Here is a 23,247-nt window from a genome sequence, read left to right as displayed (position 1 = left end):
TGTTTTCCCCTTGGTATGGTGGATCACTGTTCAGGTGCTTTCTCCTCTACCCCCTCACCCCCTATTCAACACAATTACAGAGGATCTGTGGGTCTCCCTGGGGATAAGCTTGTGCTGTCACTGTTAATGAGGGCCAATCATCCCATCACACACACACACATGAACATACACCACCCCCCCCCTCACACACACACACACACACACACCTGAGACAGAGCTGGTGATATCTCTCTCTCTCTTTCCCTTTCTAAGCCAGTGGCAGTCACACAGACAAGAAATGGGGTTGGGAGTAGATTTTCCAGAACAATCTTTTGGGTAATTAGTTATAACATGGTACTACCGTAGGCACAGGCTGAGGATTCACATTAGTCCTTGTACTGAGTTATCAAGCCAACCAGTGCACCTCACTGAGAAGTGGACAGAACATTTGGGGAAAATATAGAGGAATAGTGTGAGAGAAAAAAATCAGGCCTGGGGGTACCCTGAAATCCAGCCTGGGTGTACCCTGAAAACACCTCACCCCGACAGAATCTTTTTGAATCACACTCAAAAGAGGATTAGCAACCTATTAGCTGAATGTGAATAAGCGCTTTCAGATATAACCTCCGGAGTATATGTGGAGGTTTGTCAAACGGAGGTCCTACCCTTCAGATGCGTCAGATATGATGCTAACCTGCGGACCTTATACTGTCTAAAATCAGAACAAAATTTCTCTACTGAATGAGAGAAACACTATTTTTCTGCCAAATTACCACACGATCACTTGCTAAGCTTGCTAAGAACACATTGAACAGGTATTGCATAGGTATCCTTTGGGACGTTAAGTCAACTACAAACAGTGGTTGCTGTCCTGCCTGATAAAGTGAACCCTGCGGCCAGAAAACAGCTGAACCTGAATCTCCACTTTATCTACACAATGACATCGCTCCCCACAGAGCAAGACCTTTCAAAGGCCTGCACCAAGCCGCAGCTTAATTAGTGAAATTAACTATCAGATGTAGCGCTTCTATAATGAGGACCCTCATTAAGCTGTGTGGAGCACAATAACAATATTGTGTGTGTGGAGCCGTGCTCTGGGGTGGTTGTCACTCTCTTGTCCCCCCCACTCTCTCATTAGGGCACTGGAGATCTGGCCCCATCCCCCCTCCTATTCTCAAACTCTCCCCTGACCGCTTTAGCCAGTGCTGCGGCCCTCATCCAAACTGAGGATGGTGCATGCCATTTTACCTCGTTAACACTGCCACCACCACCACCACCACCACCACCACCGCCGCCTTCTGCTAGCGTCTGCTGACATTCCTGGCCTCAAATATGCACCCAAACAGAAAAGGGCGATTGAGATGAGCGTGGCTGGCTACTGCGGGCTTCATTAGACAGAAACAAAATGATTCCGAGATCGGTCTGTCAATCTGAGTCGGGTAAATAATTTTAGCACTATTCATAGCTTACAAAGATGTCAAAGCACGCTATGTGTATCTATGTATGTATACAGTTGGTTTTCATGTCTCAGCCTGGCCTGCTTTTCACGCTGAGAGCAAAGGCTTCAGGTAACCTACGCAGGTACTGCAGAGGGCTGGAGGCCTGGTTTTCTTATTGTCAGATCAATTACGTTTAATTAGACTGCCAGCCATGCAGCAAACGTCTCTGAGCTCCTCTGCCCCCATGAGAATTACTTGATACAACTGAGTGCAATTTGAGAGTACTGAACCTTGAGAGAAACAATGTCTATACATACCACATACATCAGAGGTTCAGTTTCATTTCATGGTCTGCAAAACAAATCTATTTGGTTTGTGTTTTCAAACATCATCACTGAAGTCATGAAACGACAACATTATTTGATCTAATATGTAATCAGCTAAACTCTACACATGATCAAAGAAGTTAAAACACCCATCATTTTGTTAGAAAGCTATCATCATACTTCAACTCATCCCTCTATCAGCTGATTCTATGTTTTCTGAAGTACAACAGAAACAAGAGAGTCTAAACATCCACCACACAACTTGTAAACACGACACCTCTCATTTGTGTATGAAATGCTGCTGAACACTATTAGGTTTGGTTCAATTTCATTCATTTATCTAGTACATTAACAACTTGATCACTGCTTTACAGAGCCCAAGACCTGAGACCCCAATCACAAACACTAAAGCTACCAATTCAAATAAGAGCTCAATGCCCTGTTACAGATACCATACCACAGCCCTCAACTGTCCCCATACCACCCTCCGTCAACTGGGTCATTGAGAGGCTGGTTTTGTGCTGCCATACACATAATCAGTGGGTTCACAGGCTTACTCTTATAGCCAGGGGTCAGTGAGTTAATCAGCCTCAGTTGGCCCACCCATGACTATGACCCTGTCAGCTGTCAGCACCGATGAGAGTAAGAGTGGACTAGCATCACAGAGGTTAATGGGCTGAGGCTGGTGAAGGAGATGTCAGGAGTGGTTGAGACCCAGAGAGCTACCGGCAAGTTAATGAAGGATTTGGCTGGAAATAGTTCAGTGAGGCAATAAATGAGGTTGCACCAATTATCAAAGTTATGAAACGCCATAAGCACCTTAATCTCGCATTCTTGTGGTAATTTCCGAGAATTCAGTTCACTTGGCCAGATTTTCCATAATATGTTCAAGGGGCATCTTCAATCACGGATTAATATTAGGAAGATGATATTTCCCACCAGCATGTGGGTTGTGACTATCAACTGATTATCGGTCGGCCGTTGTGAGTCCGTGTTGCTTTGGATGAAAGCGTCTGCTAAATATCCGTCAACTTTAACTTTAACTTCACAAATGGCATGGCATTGTTTTGAGCTGATGATAAACATACAGTATGGGTTTGTTGTAATGTCGTTTGAGTTGCACAGCGCACCTGTTTCTTAGAGCCGTCACTGTCCACGTGGCGCAGGTTGCTCTTCACCTTCAGGTACATGTCAGCAGACGGCTCCTCTGGGACATTGGGGGCTGGGAAAGACGGGGGTGGTGGAGGCCGTGAGCTCGGAGGAGGAGGTGGGGGAGGCGGGAAGGCCGGCGGGGGTGGGAGTGGCTCACTCACTCGTCCGCCATCACCCTTCGAGGTATCAGGGTCCAGCATGTCCATGTAGGTTTGCATGTCTGTGATGGCCGACTCGGACGGGCCTGGAGGAGAAAACCAAGGTGCGGTCATGCAAAACGCTACTGTTGTTGAATATGGCTCAGACAAAGGTCCTCAGGTGTTTCATAATTCTTCTCAACTGTTCTGCACTTGAACTAAGATAAAAAATTAAACATACTTGTTAATGCCACTTTCACTTTAAAAAATGCATACCTCACCTGTAACTTGCCTTTGATTAAAAAAAAAAAAACATTTGATATATGACTAATTTGTACCGTATTTTCCGGACTATAAGTCGCACCGGAGTATAAGTCGCACCAGTCAAAAAAGAGTGAGAAGTCATGTAAGAGTCATGAAGAGGAAAAAAACATATATATATATAAATATATATATGTTGCACCTGAGTCGCAGGACCAGCCAAACTATGAAAAAAACTGCGACTTATAGTCTTGAAAATACGGTAATTAAAAATTTAGCAATTTTGCATGCAATTACCATACAAAACTCTATGACCACATTGACAGTAAAAAAGTAATAGGAAGCCCATACTGACCACTGTAAAGCAACATGCTAAAAGTAAGCCACTGCAGCAGAGCAGTGTAGTGTGAACTATAAGGAGCTTTTTTAGATATATTTGCAATTTGCAGTGTGGTCACATTTGGAGTGGGGCAACTATCAGAAATGGATCTGAAATCGTAAAATATGATCGATTTTAATGACAGTGGTGGAGGAGATTATCTACTTCCCCTTCATGCACACATATTTTGTGTTCTTCTCCCTTCCTGCACTTCAGAGTACAACCACTAGAGGTCAGTGCTGCTGCGGTGTCCAGTGGTGACCCACTGGCGCGCACCTCTGACAGCATGGCTCACTCTGCGGACTTAGAAAAAGTTACACCAAATCCCTTCCACCCCAGCGAGCAGCAGCTTTCCCACCATTGTTCTGATAATAACACAGGCACATGGTGCATTAGCCCACCAAAGACAGCATGACCCACGACAACATCACACGCATGCTCTTCAAAGCAAACTCAAGACTCCATACAAGACACATGCATGGTCATGGGCCAAAGGAATTTGCATTATGTAATGATTTCCAATGGGTAAATGATTAAATATGCAAAGTGTGCAGACACATTGCGGTGATTAGTATCTGACCAAGGACAAACAAACTATACTTTGTAGTTCTGTGAGGGTGTTGCTGGATTGTAAAAACATAACAGGCTGGCATCAGCTAACATCTTGTGTTGTGTTGTTACATAACTTCACTTGCACTTAAGGTCAGGAGTTCTTTAGCATGTTTAATCATGTATGTACTGCATGTTGAGTGTCTCTGTCAAATGTACATTTTCTGTAAGAGAAACACACAAATCAAATAAGTAAAAATATCTAAATATAACTAGCTGTAGTTTAACTCACTGTATGTTCCAAATAAGTTCCACTAATGCATTCCATTCCCTTATCTATCTATCTATATATATATATATATACCAAACCAGACTGAACTATGGATTGTCAGAAATGACACGCTCAGTGTTTATATGCTCAATGATTGTCTCTGCATATACCATATTCTCATATACTGCAACATCTGTGTGTTTATCATCTTGCTAAGCCTAGGCCATGCTGTGGGCTGTGGGCTGACCTGCGCCGGGCCGTGAGGGGGGCGAGGAGTTCCTCTTCTCTCCGGTGCTGGATTGGCTGGAGTTTGCCGAGTCGTAGTTGGACAGCGAGCTGGAGGGGGAGCCCAGGTCGAAGTGGGCCGCCGGCGCCGAGGCCGAGATGGTGGCGTTGGGGGAGGACAGGCCAGAGTCGGGATGCTGCTTGTACTCCAGGTCAGTTGAGGGGTCCCTGGACAGCACACGGTGCTCCACACTCTGTGTCAGGGAGAGAGAGTAACACAGGCATTCATGACTAGGTGTGTGTGTGTGTGTGGGGGGGGGGGTATGTTTGCAAGTGTGTTTCTGTGTATTCAACAAATTCATTGCCTGAATTCATACATTAAACAAAGAAAGAGGTACCTCATGAAAAGGTAAACATTTCAATACAGTGTTTAGCATTTTGGCAAACCTTTCCCAGGAAGTAAACCAAGGTACAAAAATAAAGTTCCTAAGACAGTCATGTGCGGTGAGCATCTGCCAGAAACAAGTGCTTCGGGAACAAACGGATCCCTGACATTGATCATTGATGTTGGATATGATAACTGGTTTCCCACCACTAACGGATCAACCCCAGCCTGTGTCATCTGGGATCAGTGGTGGCCTCCTGCCCAGAGTTCATCTCAGCCCTGATTAAGATGAGCACCTCCGTCCTGAGGCCACAGTTATAAATGTCTCGAATCTTTACGGAGATCCGCACCCTCTTTAGGAACTGGGTCCTCACAAGGTTCCTGTTTTGGCCACCTGGCACAGGTGAGCGGGCCATGGCAGGCCATATCTACACTGATGATCCAGCTGGCCCAGATGGCTGCACTCAAGGGCCTAAGCTGGCATGAGTCAAAGCTAATATATGAGCAAGTAAGCACCATTATATATCTATATTTCAATATGCCATGCAATTCCTCATTTCTGTAAGTCACTTTGAATAAAAGTGTCTGTAAATGAATCAGTTCATGCAAATGTGAAATGTGCTTTGAGTAGCATTCTAAGTGTATAATGTAAAATAACATGCAATATTGCCAGAGTTAAAATCATCAGAATATAAAAATGTGGAAAATGCCAAATATTTCTGCTAATCTGCACTGCATAAACCACAGAATGTTGAAAAAGCACAAAACCAGTCCAGATCACAGCAGATAAGGCACAGAAACTCCACACCTACCCAGTTTCATATCTTACTGGGCTAAATAAATGTCATAGCAGACTCCTGGGGACAACACAGGGAAGGTTTGGCAGGCATTTAAGGGCAACGGGCAAAAGCATTATTGTTAGCATTATTTTTGACATGACCTTTTTAACAAGGAGAAGGTTTACAAGGAACATTATCTCTGTGTAAGGCCAAGTTTGTCACTATCCACTAGCACACTTTCAGCAACATGTGTGCTCTTGCTTCAAAATACCCAAGTCACATGCGGCTCCACGGGACACCCAACTTCCTCACACACACACACACACACACACACAAACACACACACACACACACACACACACACACACACACACACACACACACACACACACACACACACACACACAAACTAGGGCTGCTATTAGCTATTATTTTCATACTGCATTAATCTGTCGATAATGTTCTCGATTACTTGCAAGATACTTACAATTATTTGCTTTATCGATAACATGTCAATTGTGACAATTGTGAAACAATTGTCTGAAGAGTAAATAAAGCTTTTAGAAGCTGCAACCAGAGAAAATAATGAACACATACCAATTACCAAAATACACACACACACACAGAGAAAGAGACACACACGCACAGCGCACACACACACACACACACACACACACACACACACACACACACACACACACACACACACACCAGCTTCTATCTGCCAAAGAAAAACAGCCACCCTCCTCCTAACGAGGCACCTGTCCCAGCCATTTCCCTTGGCTCTGCACACGGATGATCATGTTTACAGCCAGGTTCCTCTGGCCTTGGCTCCCAGGCAGAAGGGGAAATAACAGAGCGTCTCCATCCCTCCAGAGGAGAGACACTGCCCCCAGGCCAGACGCCACACACAGGGGAGCTGGAGATGTGGGCCTCACCTGCTCACAATCAGAGCAGAATGCGAACAAAGGATTCTGGGATGTTGAGACATCCGTGGGGCCTTGTGGGAAAGGCAAAGGCACGCAAGACAACGCTGTGACTGCATGTGCTGCTTCACATACAGAACCTCACTGCTGAAAACGAGAGTGTGTGACTCTTCCCTTGTCTGTGAGCAACATAGTGTTTGCACCAATGAAAATAGCAGTCCTGTTAAGGCAGTTACAAGATCAGGTTACTCTGTTGCCCGGAACAGTTAGCTATGCAGGACAGGTGATAGAAACATAAGGCCTAACCCAAAGCTTGCATACTGTTCTGAAATTCTGAAACTAAAGCACAATTTATTTTTTAAAAGTTTATTTATATTTCCTCCCAGGGTGTTGGATTCATCCCTCAAACTCATGCTGTCCTAAACTGTATGGGCCTCACTCTATTCTATGGGAATAACCGTGTGGTAGAAACAGCCCAGCACTCACCATGTCATAACCGTGTGGTAGAAACAGCCCAGCACTCACCATGTCATAACCGTGTGGTAGAAACAGCCCAGCACTCACCATGTTATAACCGTGTGGTAGAAACAGCCCAGCACTCACCATGTCATAACCGTGTGGTAGAAACAACCCAGCACTCACCATGTCATAACCGTGTGGTAGAAACAGCCCAGCAGTCACCATGTCATAACCGTGTGATAGAAACAACCCAGCACTCACCATGTTCTCCACGGTGCGCAGGTACTTGGCACACTGGGGATGTCCGTTGTACTCGGCCAGGTCTGCAGCAGTGAAGCCGTCCTGGTCACGCACGCCGAGGTCCACTCCATTCACCACCAATATCTGACAGCACTGAGGGGACAGGGTAATAGGTCAAATGGCACTTCATTTCAGCAGCGTAAAAAAATAAGAAAACAAGGTACAATAAATAATTTGTGCCCAAAGCCAGTCAGACTGTATCGGAATGTCACATATTACCAACCGTCATGTATGTCCAACCTCTTATGTGTATGTGTCACTTAATATCCATTTCTATACAAACCAAGACCAAGAGTATTAAAAAAACATTGTTGTTTTAGAATTTTCGAACAAAATGGTTGGTAATTAGCACGTTTACGATATAATGATGAAAAATATCTTAGGCACTTTAATCTTACCTCAACCCTGGCACTTGAACTGCATGGCAGGTCTTAAAATTCCTTTTTAATAATCTTAGCTATTTTTAACCTAATGTCAGATTCTGTATTATAATTTTTCTTTCTTTTCCCTGCATGTTATGTGTGTTTACTGTTGTGTCTGTGGTGTCTATGTCTTTAAATATTATGCTGTGACAAGACATGCAATAACAACATGAATTTATCCTTGTGGGATAATTAAGTTCATCTTGACCTTAACAAGAAAGTTCAACAGTCAGTATCTAAGTATCTAATAATGAGCTTATTACTACACTCATGTAATTCTGTACTATCTAATGACCAAACCTATGATAAGATAGCTTCAGAGGAGATAGCGAGGAGAGGAATAAGGGGAACTTCCAGAGAGGAATACAGAAACAACAGCACAACATCTAACTGAAAACGCTGAATCTGATGGAGGCCCAATACAACAGCCTCATCAATATCAAGTTACACATGGGACCAAACATCATAAAACTAATTGCTGAGCACAGATAGGAAATAACATTCCTCAGTCACATTCACACTTGTATGCTCGAGGTAATGCAGAATGAACCAGTACAACTGATCATCAGGTGAGTAAACCAACTACCACCAAAGAAGGTAGAAAGTTCATATAAAAAAGTCAGTGAACACAATGAGCACAACCACACATTTCCCAGATAAATTGTGGTTACCGGTACATGGTTTAGAAAACACTGCAGAGCACTTTTGCACTTCAGCACTTTTGTTCTGTTATCTTGATAATAAACTGACACTGTGTGGGAATCGTAGACAAGTCCATAGAGCCATAGTTCCCATGAGTGTGGGAGAACCTCTCCCAGCCATATGCTATCAGAACCAGTCTAGTGTGGGAGAACCTCTCCCAGCCATATGCTATCAGAACCAGTCTTGTGAGACAGAGATGAGAGGCTGGGAAGACCACTTCCACAGCAGCTGCTGAATACAAAAGCTTGGCGGAGAGAGACAATAGCAATAGTCCCTCCAGAGAGCAGCCTCCATACAGGGGTACGGTTGGGTAGGGTTGCATGTACTAGCCATTGTCTGCTGTGCTTTTCTCCCCCATTCATAAAACCTGCCTTTCAAGCCACTCTCACACAAGATCACAAAAAGGCCCACAGATACAAGCACAGCATGCCAGTCTCAAGAGTGCTGTTATGCTTGCCACTTAAAACGAAACTACACAGCCTTAGCATGTCTGCTGTTTAGAAACCACACACAATGAATAACCTAACAGGTGCTAACGTGCACATGAAACTAGTCATTCCCACACAAAGAGCTAACAAAAGCCATGTGAAGAATGACATAATGTATATGAAATATTTTGTAAAAGAAATTACTTACTTTGTCTGAGATCATTTGGAAGGGATATTTTCAACATAACTGCTCCACTGAGCAGCAGAATAGCTACAGCTTTTAAGGCCACTTGAGGTCTGAGAGACTTATGTTCTGCAACACCTGGTTTACTTTGGGGGAACAGCCCTACTGGGTCACTGTGTAATAATCCTATTACCAAAATTAAATATTCTCGATTTCTTCCCATTATATAACCACACACACACACACACACACACACACACACACACACAACACACACACAGAGCTAGCGACAAATAGTGGATTCCTCAGATGCAGCCCACAGATCTCCTGTTCTTGGCAGAATAAGGTCAGAGCAACATAGCCATTTACCTTGGTAACAAAACACTCACAAATGAACAAGACACTCGCCACCTCATTACAGTAACATCCTGCTCTACATGTGGCCCTCAGAGAGAGTGTTCCCCTTGGCCTTGCCACCTCATTCACTACACAAACGTCTGTGTCATAGCTTTTGGAATGGTGGTCAAATTCCACAGCATACTGTTTTGCTGAAGACCTTTCTCAAAGAACTTTTGACATTACAATCCACTCCAGCTTAGTGTTCCCCTTGTGGAACCAAGGACAGAAAAGTTGACCATGGAAATTGAAAATCTATGCCTTCCAGGCTTGTGCAAAATTCCAGAATTGAATTTCACTTGCATTTCAATTGAGGTAGCAAACAGGAAGCAGAATTGCAATTTGAATTGTGCACAACCCTGATGCCTTCATCATTCAACACCTTTCAAAACCCCCATAATTCACGCACATCCTTGCATATACGACTAACTCTGAATAAAAACACCTTGCAATAATCAAAGGCTAAATTACTCCGACTCAATCCCCATCCCAGTGGTAGGACTGGATTGAGCAAAGCCTTACATAACAGCTCAAAAAGCCCTATTGCACTGTAAGCTGTGCCGTCCACCCACCTCCAGCTCGCCATTCTCGGCTGCGTCATGGAGGGGCGTGCCGCTCCAGCTGTCCATAACGATCTCGCCGCCGTGCAGCAGCAACCAGCTGAGCACCTTGGCGTGGCCGCGGCTCGCCGCGAAGTGCATGGCAGTGGCACCGTCGTTATCCCTGTCGGCCAGGCTGATCTCTGTGAAGCTCATCTGTGGAAACACATATAAACACAAACGCACATACACACAGTTCACATATGTACACACACATATATATGAGATGTTTAGTTACAAATAGCCAGTGGGAAGTCACACATAGCTTGTGATTTAGGTAATGATATTAAACAATTGAGCAGTCATGGATTCAGATCAGAGGTGGGCAATTCTCCCTTCATAAAGTTAAAGTCCTACCATGTATTGGTCATACCTGTGAACTAACAGAGGTGCTTCTTTATTTAGCTGAGCTTAACGAGTGAAGATGCTGCCTTAAAGACAACTCAGACGTCAGAGGTCGGACTCCAGTTTGGACATTGAAGTTGGGGTAATAGAGCAACTTGACCCAAGTTTAGAAGGTTGGGGCAGCCGTGGCCTGCTGGTTAGCACTTCGGACTTGTAACCGGAGGGTTGCCGGTTTGAACCCCGACCAGTAGGCACGGCTGAGCCTTGAGCAAGGCACCTAACCCCTCACTGCTCCCCGACTAGTAGGCACGGCTGAGCCTTGAGCAAGGCTCCTAACCCCTCACTGCTCCCTGTTGTTGCAGGCAGCTCACTGCGCCGGGATTAGTGTGTGCTTCAACTCGATGTGTGCTGAGTGTGTTTCACTAATTCACGGATTGGGATAAATGCAGAGACCAAATTTCCCTCACGGGATCAAAAGAGTATATATACTTATACTTAAGTAAAGATGCCTTCAAGTGGTGTTGCATGTACTTTTTCCCAGTGGGAATCTTTTTTTTTAAGTATATTTTTGGGGCATTCTGCCTTTTATTGATACAGGACAATGAAGAAAGTGGGAGAGAGAGATGGCGTGGAATTGGGAAGTGACCCAGGGTCCCTATGTCCACCTGGATCCAAGGTGGTATGGACGCTGTATTGAATTGCGCCATAGTGCCCACCTCCGGGTTTTCGCTGGAATGATATTGATAGATTTCAACTAGGAAATATCTAACTTCGGAATTTTCTGGAATGTAGCAAGAGTTCTGCTACCAATTGGTTTAGTGAATGGTTGGAACAAATATCAGGTAGGACCTTTACTTTACTACTCTGACACCGGAGTTTTTCACTTGTGATCAATACCCTTCCTCACCTGAAGTGACAGTTTATAATCCTCCAAAGGGACATGTTTTAGCTAGCGGTTTAAAGCTGATGTAAGTGATACTAGCCTTTCTTAGAAACTACTCTCAGACTTTACCGTGGCAGCAGCCAAATCCCTCCTTTCTCTCTCTTAGTATGAGAACTAATTGGCTTCCCTAGCCAGACAGCGTTGGCATTTTAGTTGCTGATAACACGGTCCATTTTGCCCCAGCTAATCTTTTTCCAAAACAGTTATCAGGCCCTTAAACCACCAACTAATTATTCTGTAAAGATAACGCGTACAGAGTATTACAAAGGAAAGGGCCACTTCAGCAACACATTCCTCTAGTGCTGGACGAAAGTATCCCGAGGTGAAAGCTGAATCCTCCCTCTGCTCCCTTACCAGCCAAACAATGACAGTGTTGTGTCCCATCTGGGCGGCGGCATGCAGAGGAGTCATCCCGTCATTGGCTCGGATGCTGGGGTCCGCCCCACAATCCTTCACCAGGTACTGGACCACCTCCAGATGACCCTCCTGGCAAGCCAGGTAAAGGGGTGTGGCACCGTTCTTGGTTTGGAAATTGACAACGCTGCAAGGTAAACAAGGAGAGAAGGAGAGAGAGAGAGAGAGAGAGGGAGAGAGAGAGAGTGCTCTGTGAGAAGGCGACAAAAGGCAGCTAATCCTCTGTTTATGTTTCCAACTGAGGCGTCTGTGGGGTGTCTGGGCCTTCCTGCCGTGACCTTCGGTCAGTGGAAATTGCGATGGGACTAGAAGGTCTGAATGGGGAAAGGCTTTCTATTTTTGGAAATCTGATCAAGTCGACCCAAAGAACCTCATGATGCCTGTGCACCTTGAGGCTTAAAACACAAAGCAAAGGTCTGACAGCTTTCACACTGCTTACGCAGAAATAAGCCCCCTCTATATAGAGTACTAAAGTCCACTGTCTGGGCCGGCAGGTCTTAACAGGCCTGTGTTAAAAATGCAACTTAATTTCAAAAGCAAGGCAGTGGTCCAAAATGCATAAATTCAAATTTGATTTTGAGTTAACCATGCCACATGTGTAGATTTCTGCATATCACACACCTTCTCAGCTGTGTGAACTAAACACCTGTAATTTCATGTGTCCAAACATAGTCCGATTGCAATGTGGCCAAGACTAGTGTAAATGATAATAAGTAAGTCCTGACAGGGCGAAAAGGACCCCAATGCTTCGCCCTGAAGGGACTTATTTTCCCAATAATTACCGGCGTTCTATACATTATCCCGCTTATTATATGGCTACTTGCCAAAATGAAAAAATAAACTCCACATGATATGTCTCTTGACATTTATTTGTTACCCTTTTATCATAGCTTTTGCTGAGAAACAAATAGTTTGCAACACACACTGAACTGGAATCAAACTTTATTTAGAACACAGCTGATCAACAGTCTGCATTCACTTTTGAATGAAGTTCCATTGCAAGAAGTGACCGGACTACTTGCGGAGTAATATGAAAGATGTGTATCAGAAGCACAAAACCCATTTTCCTTGACAGCGGTCTGTTATACATAGCAACGGTTTGTTATACAAAATGATCAGACCTCCGAACGTTGGGAAGGCCCATTCAAGTGAATGGAGCATTCAATAGCATTATGAATAGCTGTGTAATAATCATCAATAATGATGATCAATAATGATGATCAATATGATGATGATCAATATTGATAATAATCATCAATAATGATTGGTTACAACTCATTGGTTACAACTCATATCTGGTTACAAAACTATCTCCGTATTACTGTGTTGGAATGGACAGCTCATCAGCTCTGATGACTGGAAAGTTGTAGGCTTTCAGGACACTGTTTTCTCTTGCTGCATTGCTGCATTGTTGCTGCATTTTGAAAGCTCAGCTTTCCGTCCCTTGAAGCCATATTTGAAAATCATCTTTGTTCCCAAGCATCTAGCCAATGAATAGAACTCAAAAGACTACAGAGTATCCATCTTGATCTGATTGGATTATCCATAGAACTCATTCTCCACCTACAGTTAGTGTTCTATTAAATTCTTACTTCTTTCTTGAAAAAGAAGGAACTACACCATTTAGCAATCAGTTAGCATTCAAGAACAGCATAAATACTTTGAGGTGTTGGGACAGAAGGAAATCTGGACAGATAATAGGCCTTGTGGGTGTCCTGTGAGCCGGCATGAGAGAGAGCTAGTGGCAGGCCTCCGTGGCGCAGGGCAGCGGCCAGGCCAGGGAGGCTAATACCTCTGCCCCAGATCCTAGCCCAGCGTCACCACGGGAGGTCAGGGAGAGAGCAGCAACCCCCCCACACCCCCCTTCCTCACTCCAAATCCCATAAGGCGCAGCTTTATTTGGACAATGACTGACAAGTTAGCGGGGAGTCGCTTAAGAGGATTACCGCTCCAGTGGTTCCACTCACACTCAGCACTAACAAGTGGATACGACGACGAAGGCATAGGGAGGCATGTGTGTGTGTGTGTGTGTGTGTGTGTGTGTGTGTGGAGTCATCAACTGTCACCTAGCCTACTGCAACTTACACTACCCCACTGTAACCACTTCCTTTTACATTCCCTGCCAGCTCCTTCCTGGTTTTCCTTCCCTCATTGGGTTAAAGGGAGTTCAAAGAGTCAAGTGCAACGCAAACATCATTAATTATGTTGAGAGCCTTGCTACGTGGGCTACTATAAGACCATTCCTCAATGAAACATAAAACCCAACTGATGCAAAATACACAGTACACAGTGATGTGCTGGATATATTGATGATAAGTGATGACATCGCTCTATAGATATGGCATAAGTTTTGGATAAAAGCAAAAGGATGAATATTTTAGACAGGAAGGACCCTTAATGAGTGGCACCGCCATCAGGATGTGAGCAGACACATGAATCATTCATGAGCGAAACCCAACAAGCTGGCCACTCACCTGCGACACAGGAGCACAGGGAGCCAACGTACAAACACACACACACACACACACACACACACACACACACACACACACACACACACACACACACACACACACACACAAAGACATATGAATACACACACATATGCATGTGCGCACACACACACACACACACATACATACAAGCAAAGAGATATGAGTACACACGCACACACACACACGAACGCACGCACACACACACACACACACACACACACGCCATCTAATCATTCATTCTACTTTATTGACAAAAAATTCTAGCAAACTTTAAAAAAATAAAAGTATGCAAATAATTTTTTCCTCTCCAAACATGACCTAATTGAATCAGTAAATAAATAAATTAATGGGTAAAATTAATTCGCACATCATGTGCTGCTCTTCAGCTGCGTTCTCACTAACCCGGGTAGCTGTTAGCTTAATTATTAGTAATGTAATAGATGTGGTCTAGCAAATAGCTTCGCGGTCTGATAGAGGCTCATTGAGCTCACAACGGCCCTTCCTGTGTAAATTATTCAGGGCCTGGACAAAACATCACCCTCCACGGCGACGGCCGAGTCACATAGAGGTGAGGACAGAATGGTGAGGGAGCCTTTCCGAACCCCCCGACCCCACTACAACACACACACACACACACACACACACACACACACTAGGTCCTTAGAAAGAAACTTGGCTTGAAGATGCTTGAAAAGGCTTGGCTCAGGTCTCCCTAAGCGCTGTGACTACTCAGCCGGGCAAGAGAGTGAGAGATAGAGAGAGAGAGAGAGAGAGAGAGAGAGAGAGAGAGAGAGAGAGAGAGAGAGAGAGAGAAGGGCTTTGCTTATCTCTCCTTACTTGCTGTCTCTGCTGTGGCGGTGTGTTGTTGTAGTCCCAGAGCCCGGCCATATGTCGCTCCCTTCCCCCAACCCTCCCCCTACACCTGAGCCCTGAGGAAGCCTTCTGCTGGGACACAAACACCAAAGCAGCTAGGCGCTATATGCGCTAGTGTCTTATCTTATGAAGGGAAACTACCAGATACCAGAAAGAAAAGCCTATTTCAAACTAAACCAAATAGTAGTTCTCCCTCTCCCTCACAGTCTCTTCACCTCACTGTGTAACAAATCATTTCAACTAACTTTTCGATACCACTATTAACAGCAGCTATGATATACACCTGTTTATGCTCTATATTGATTTATCTTCTGTTAATAACTAGCTGTCCAACAGTGGTATGCAGTGGAAATAACTCCACCCTCCTTTTTCATTGACCCATATTGCTAAAAGTTCAATTGGAAAGGTCAAACGTGAGTCCCTTTGGCAGCTGAACCCAGAGAAAGGTAGAGACAGAGAGGGTGAGAGAGAGGAAGAGGGTGAGAGAGAGAGGAAGAGGCTCTGCTGCCTGCTGAGACACCTGTGCCTGCTTCACCTGGCACAAGCTCCCAGGAACACACCTGTCCCGGCCTCCTACCTGAGCCTCCATGCTGCTTCTCGACACAGAGGGAGAGAGAGAGATGTCTGTTAGTGTGTGTTTGCGAATGTGTGTGTGTGTGTTTGTGTGTGTATGTGTGTGTGTGTGTGTGTGTGTGTGTGTGTGTGTGTGTGTGTGTGTGTGTGTGTGTGTGTGTGTGTGTGTGTGTGTGTTTATAATCACACATATTGTTTTATGATTGCATGTTATTTTATGTTCTGATGTTTTCTAGACATATATTGTATTCTTTGGCAGCATTGTCTTTATGAATGGTCATGCCAATAAAGGTTTTTTAATCGAATTGAACTGAAATTGAGAGAGGGGGAGAGAGAGAGAGAGAGACAGAGAGAGCAGTGGTAGTGAGGTGTTGAAGCCTGAATGGCTGAATGGCTAACATGCCTGGAATTCTAGCCTTTAGCAGCCTACCTCCCCTCTCCCCTAAACATGGTTATCAGGCCGAGGAGAAAAAGCTCTTAATCTGCACTAATTGATTGCATAACATTTTTTTTTTCTTTCTTTCTTTCTTTCTTTCTTTCTTTCTTTCTTTCTCTCTCTCTCTTTCTCTCTCTCTCTCTCTCACTGTCACTGGGGCTTTGACAACTACTAAATGCATGCTTGATTCATTCTTTGTCTTTGTGCACAGCTATTATCTGCAAGAGTCCATGCTGTGTCTACATTGGTCAACATGTCTACACTGTGTACGTGTGTGTGTGTGTGCGCGCGTGTGTGTGTGTGTGTGTGCATATGTGCTCATGACTACATTTCATTTATCAGTCTGTGTGTGCCTACATGTGTGTGTGTGTGTGTGTGTGTGTGTGTGTGTGTGTGTGTTTGTGTGTGTGTGTGTGTGAACAATACCCTTAATTGTACAAATACAATTAAGCCACATAAATTGTCTCCCTAATGTGTGTAAATCAATCTACATCTGTCACATCCAATCCAAGCCTTCCTGTTAGGACACTGATACTATGCTGAAAAGCTCAGCTGGGGGTCTGGCAAGGATGTGGAATATTATAAAAGCCTCTGGCATGGCTGCCTGTTGAAAGAGCCTGGCCTCAAAATTACAACTGGGCAAATCACTTTAACAGACAAAGTGTAAAAAAAAAAAAACGTGTTTCGTTGGGATGTATAAAGACTTTATATACAATTATAGCAATCCTTTTACACCAAAAAAAATCACCTAATTTCAGACAAGAAATTAAAATGCTAGTCTAAAGCATTTAAATATTTGTTTTAGATTAAGCTTTTGGTTATTACTGACAGTTTAAGGTAAGATAACACATTCAAAAAGGCTCACAGGGGTGATAGTAGGCATTTGACCTTTTTTATAACACTAATTAAATCACAGACCATTGAATGTCTACTGACAGATCCACATCACACTTGTCACAGAGATCCCTTTGAATGTGCAGCAGCTAATAGCCACACACACTCAGACACATCTATCTGCCAACACATGACACCATAACTCTGCTTAGGAGATGGTGGCCTCGCTGGAACTATCTTATCTCTTTCCTGCAAAGAGTGCCGCATCTAAACAAACCCAACACCCGACTACTAGAAAGCAACCACCGCTATTCAGATGGGTTCCTTTCTCCTATTGGATTGTCATTAGTTAGATGTTTGGGGTAGCTACGGCAACCAGGGTACACAAAGCTGGTGGCTGAATGGGGTTGTGCTATCAGGCATGGCCAGCACTCTCTTCCTGATTAAAGTTTCAGAGGATACATACAAATACTCAAACACACACACACATACGACACACACACACACACACACACACACACCACACACACACACACACACACACACACACACACACACACACACACACACACACACACACACACACAAGTTGGTCCACAGCCTAAGCCTAAAGCATGAGGCTTCAGGAGCAACAGCAACAGAATGGCCAGTGGACTGAAGCCGGCTTTTTCTCTGGTGCTGGCTTTGCTCCAGCTGAGCAAATAATTTTGACATCATCTTACTACAGAAGCTGCTGACATAACAGTTAAACATTAACGCTCCACGATAGCTTTATGGCATCTGGAGCGGATCTTCAGTGCAAATTGAAGGGCAAAGGCTATCCCATGAAATCGTTTAATTTTCCCTGAAAACCACATTGGGTGATATGGCCACCTCTCCGACCTCTTTATAACTTTATGGCCGTCGACTGCTGATGCTGACGGTGACCTTTGGGGTTTAAATGTGGAACACCGGATATGGCTATCCGACCATTGCAGTGAAGTACCAGTTCAGTACAATGATGAAAGGTCATCCACATCCAGAGGGAGACAATACACAGGCATCCTCCTGAGACTATGAGACTCCCATACCAATCTAATGTAAACATCGTCCTTTGTGACTAAATTACTACGCCGACAGCAGCACCAGTGGGAGCCTCTGACACATTGCTGGAGATTACAGCTGTGTATGAGATGACCATGTTTATGTGACAGTAATAACAGTGCTGTGTGTGTGTCAGTGTGTTTGTTATCAGCTAGCTCTTTGCAACAGGTCTCTCTGGTGTTCTGCTGATTAGCTGGGCTTTCATATCAAAGTTACAATAATTCTTAATAATTCCACAAGTAATTCTACTGTGTCTTTACCCAACACACTTATGAATAACCCTAGTTAAGGAACGACAACACAAGCTAAGCAATTGAAATGAGAAATTTACTAAATGATTAGCTATTGTATATAGCCTTGCAGATAAAATATATTGCAAGCTCTACATTCAGGGTTTGGCTTAATCAGTTAAAAAGGCTGAATATTAAGACTCAATATTTGACACTGTTTGCACAGCTACCATGCCATTTATCAAGACAAGCAGCCCACTATGCACTTCATAGTTGCTACCCACTGCTTTTATGTGAAGAATGTAAAGAATCAGAAGACTAAACGTGTCAGCCAAACAGAACAATTTCATATTGTGTATGTGCAGATGATAATGGAGAGTCTAACTTGAAGAAACAGTATGTCGTTTTAATGTTATAAGGAAGGCTTTTTGTAAGTTTCATTCATTTTGACAGTACAACGGTCATGTGAAGTCAAGATAAACATAACACGTTATTGAAAGATAAACATTGATACAAAGATTAAGATTTCTGGATACAATTACTATAAAGTGTAGTAGCCTAGTTATTGTAAAGTCACATTAATGATGGATCAATAAACATGAGCCCTTGAGTCAATAATGTTCATTGTGTTGCATTGCAAATGGAAGTAGCTATCTATTTACTGAAGTGTTGCGCCCTCAGTAACTGTGGTGTCACTTGCACGAGACCACTTTCAGAGGAGCGCTGTGCGTCGCTCACACTAGCTCTACCACCCATGGTGCAGGGGAGTGTTGTGTTTCTCCCTAGGGATCTAGTGACCACATAAAGGGGTCACAGTGCAGGGGTGGCTAAGGCTTAAGGCACAGGAGCTGCTCCCCATGTTGCCAACTACACAAGTGTCAAGTGCCCTGGCACAACTCACTCTCCAAGGTAATCCTTACTTGGCACGTCTCTAGGAAGATACGAGCATCTTAGAGGAAACATTCAAATGCACCACTCTTCAAATGCTCATGGCAACGCCCGCACCTCAGATTACTGCACTCTCTGATCACCAGAGAGTTGCAATATATGCTTTGCCTTGTCAAAATAAATATTTAGGTCAAAACTGTGATTTTGGAGACCAACTCTCTATAACTATATCAAGCTTCTGTTCATTTTGGGATAAAGATGCATGATTTTGACACTAAACTTGTTTTGAATGAATGAATGAATGCATGCATTTTAGTTCTGTGTGTACAGTATGTGTAACATTCTTTAAACCACTTCTACTCCTTGAAAACACACATAAAACAAGAATAAATCTTCAAGGGGGAAAGATGAATCATTCCATTTCTCTTGCACTAACATAAGGATATGCAAGATACCCTTTCTCTGACTCCACTTGAAAAACAGCGACTGACTTAAGAGATTAAAAGACAGGCCAAAGCGTCCAGGAAAAAAGGGATGGTAGCGGCATCGGAAATGGATCCGTCTAATGAGAAGGTTAAACAGATGAAGATAAGCTCCCTGCCTGCGGTCAGCACTCTGTTGAAAGTTCTCCCACCTGCTGCTACCAGGCTGGTCCTGTGGCATGAGAACCATAGGATCTATGTACACTTTTGGGATGGAAAGGTCAATGCAATTAAACTACAACCGACACCCTTGTAACCACTTGCTAACCACCTGTAAACACAAGTTAACCACTTTCAGCCACTAACAAGACAACAGCTGCCAACACAGCAGTAGATTTTGACAAACTTCAACCATTATCCAAAGACACTGCTGATGCGCAAGCATCACACAATGCACATAATAAACATGACAGTGGCAAAGTGTCAGTGAGGAGGAAAGGGCATCCTTACTTTGGGCTGTGGCCCAGTAGCAGTCGAAGGGAGGGGAGGTCACCCTTGGCAGCAGCGTAGTGCACAGGAAATGCGCCGGACTCTGTGCACAGGTTGGGGTCACCCTCACCACTCCTCAGCAGCCAGTCTGTGATCTCGTGGTGGCTGAAGCGGGAGGCGAGGTGGAGAACCGTGGCTCCTGAGCAGTCTTTGTCCTGAAGAGAAGACGAGCACATTGAGATTAGTTGCACAGCACAGGTTGAGGAATCTGTCTGGTATATCAGTGATGACCAGAGGTGTGGAGCTAAGAGTAAAGATATCATCTACACACCTGACACATTTTCATCATATCTGTGAGATTTCATTGGCTGTTGAGCTCAATGTCACCAGCCTTTCATTAGAATCACAAACTCTATGTTAAATTCCTTATTCCTTTAATGTGTTATAAACTGAATGATGCTTTAATGGAATACTAATTGTGTTTTATCTTTAGTCTGGGATTTGCTTTATTGCGCCTAGCATGTAAATCACTTAAGATTTAAAAATAAATAAATAAATGAATATACAAATAGAAGTACTACAATTATATTGCTTGTTGGAGGGGCTTGTGAGAACAACATAACTATTGTGATATAGAAAAATTGCCCAATGACAGTTTTGCTACTATGCAATTCCATAACCACATCTACAACAGAATAATGTCTATCAGGTAAGCTATGCAGTCCTCCAAATACTGTACATCTTCCTGGTCCAAAGATTGGAAGAGAGCCTTTGATATAATCGACTGCTTCAGCACAGGAAATACAAATCATGCTATTCCAGCCTACTACTAGCTCCTCATTAATATACTAGTTACAGCACCAACAACAAATCCTTATCTCTGTTGCATTATTTATGATCCCACAGAAGCCTACTCAAAATGTCATGCCGATAGTCCTAAGAAATCAAACGCAGAGTGGGTACAAAGCCTGTAAGCTGCCATGTGCACTGTCCATTCAGCCTCTCCACTCGGATGCTGAAGATAATTGACCATAATAGACACAGGGAAAGGAAAGAGAGCGGTCTCATTACATGGCAGGCTCTGCTTTTTCCATTTTATTTCAGAGCATAAAGTCACGGAGGCGACATAGCTGAACTGACTGGCTGACAAGCATCACAGAGTTCCAATTTCTCACCGAGGTCTCACATGGCTCTGGTTGCTCACCACCAACCACACACTAGCAGAGAAGGCCGCTGCATGAATAATGCACTAAAAACTAATATCGCATACTGAGCAACATTTCTTTATTTGGGGATTTATTTCATTCAATAACATATGCTAGAGCTTCATTTAAAATTCTAAAAGACATCAGTCAAGGAAAAACCTTCTCCAACTTCTGAGCATGCTTTTGAAATGACATAATCTTCTGATGATCATTATTTATTTTGACTTAATGGAGAATCCATTTACCTGGAATGTGTGGCAAAATACCTGCCATAATGTAGCAATTACTATAATGTAATGTAAGTGAATCATTAATGGGGAGGCTAGAATGATCACAAAAATCACTCATGCATCTCTCCGCCTTTCTCCTTCTCCAGACCACTGAATGACTAAGAGATCCCTTTCTCCTGCTTCTAGAATCTTCTCTCTCAGCGTCTCGGGAACAAAGCAAACAGATCCTATGATCAGTATCACAATTAATTTGCCTATTTGTTCATTTGTTGATTTTACAAGAGGAAGAGGAAGCTGAATGCTTTAAATATCTCTATGTGTAATTAACATTCAGGAGTGAAGGTCATTTGGACTGGTAATGGACTACACTGAGTCATATGTCCAAGACTTTTGCACAGTAGGCTATACAGTATATGGCAGTATACAATATAGTATAGTATAGTATAGTATAGTATAGTATAGTATAGTATGAAAAACCTATCTTACCTCTATCTAACCCTAAACCTACATTTGTCAGGTTATGTGAGAGGGATACCTACATATTTGCAGGATATATATTTTACATTGACACAAATTAGTTTCTAGTTTTACAGGATAAAGAATTACCATTAGAGATGGCTGAATATGACTGATCTGAATCCCAACAATGCTGATTTGTTTATCGATTGAGGCCAACACAATGATGCCATTTTGCAAACTATTCTTAAATGTTGACCTTTTGGCAAACGAAGTGCATGACATTGCGTTTCCCATGCGGTCAGCTGAGTGGCCTATATAGCTGCATCATTCTTCATATGCTCTAATCGTCTTTCCTTGGAAGCTATATCTGGGAGCTTGCATCATGCAAAGCCTCAGCGTAGCACTGGCACTCACACTCACACGCTGAGAGAAACCCACGCGCTGCTGCACCAGGTAGCCACACCTGAGCACTGCTGGACCCCCCCCCCCCACCCCCAATGGGCAACACCACCTCCATGGCACTACAGCACGCACAAAAACACCTGAGTGAAAAGCTACAAGTGCACAGTGGGCTCCAACCCAACCGGACACAATGCGCACATTTCACTATATGTTTGTGTTGGGAATCAGCCTGCGCAGTGAGTGGGTCATATTTCATGTGGATTAATGGATTAAGCCTCGGAGTAGCCTACTACAGAACACTAAACAGGGGAATTCATGGGAAAGCTAGGGTTCCCATGGCACGACGACGTGCCATTGACTCAAGCAGACATAATCCAAAGGTACGGCAAATCCTGGGAGTACCAAACCCCCGATCTGACTAGGAGTACGCTATGGGGGAGCAGAAGAGGAAACAAATGCCCTCCATCTCAAACAAAGCTCAGGCAAAGACACAAACGCCACATCACATTTCACGCCACATCACAGGAACTGCTGTTTGAAGTAGGCTCTAGACAACATAAACAAGGCCACAACAACACTGCTTCACATTAATCTACTTACAGGCTCCATGAGAACTGAGTGTTGTACC

At 43.7% G+C, this 23,247-nt stretch overlaps 1 protein-coding gene across 3 annotated transcripts in view; it reads right to left on the bottom strand.

The window, feature by feature from the left end:
* Positions 1 to 23,247, bottom strand: part of espn (espin) — a 55,286-nt gene that overhangs the window by 27,542 nt on the left and 4,497 nt on the right. For all 3 annotated transcript variants that reach the window (XM_042097336.1, XM_042097337.1, XM_042097338.1), the window contains exons 2-7: positions 20,345 to 20,538; positions 11,941 to 12,127; positions 10,272 to 10,454; positions 7,529 to 7,660; positions 4,741 to 4,972; positions 2,875 to 3,140 (exon numbers count right to left, since the gene is read on the bottom strand). In XM_042097336.1, coding sequence (XP_041953270.1) covers positions 2,875 to 3,140; positions 4,741 to 4,972; positions 7,529 to 7,660; positions 10,272 to 10,454; positions 11,941 to 12,127; positions 20,345 to 20,538 — 1,194 coding nt within the window. The remainder of the gene's footprint in view (positions 1 to 2,874; positions 3,141 to 4,740; positions 4,973 to 7,528; positions 7,661 to 10,271; positions 10,455 to 11,940; positions 12,128 to 20,344; positions 20,539 to 23,247) is intronic.

This window comes from Alosa sapidissima, chromosome 7, assembly GCF_018492685.1.
Source record: "Alosa sapidissima isolate fAloSap1 chromosome 7, fAloSap1.pri, whole genome shotgun sequence".
Taxonomy (NCBI): domain Eukaryota; kingdom Metazoa; phylum Chordata; class Actinopteri; order Clupeiformes; family Clupeidae; genus Alosa; species Alosa sapidissima.
Note: the sequence above shows the minus strand (reverse complement) of the source record. Positions and strands in the feature narration are given on the sequence as shown.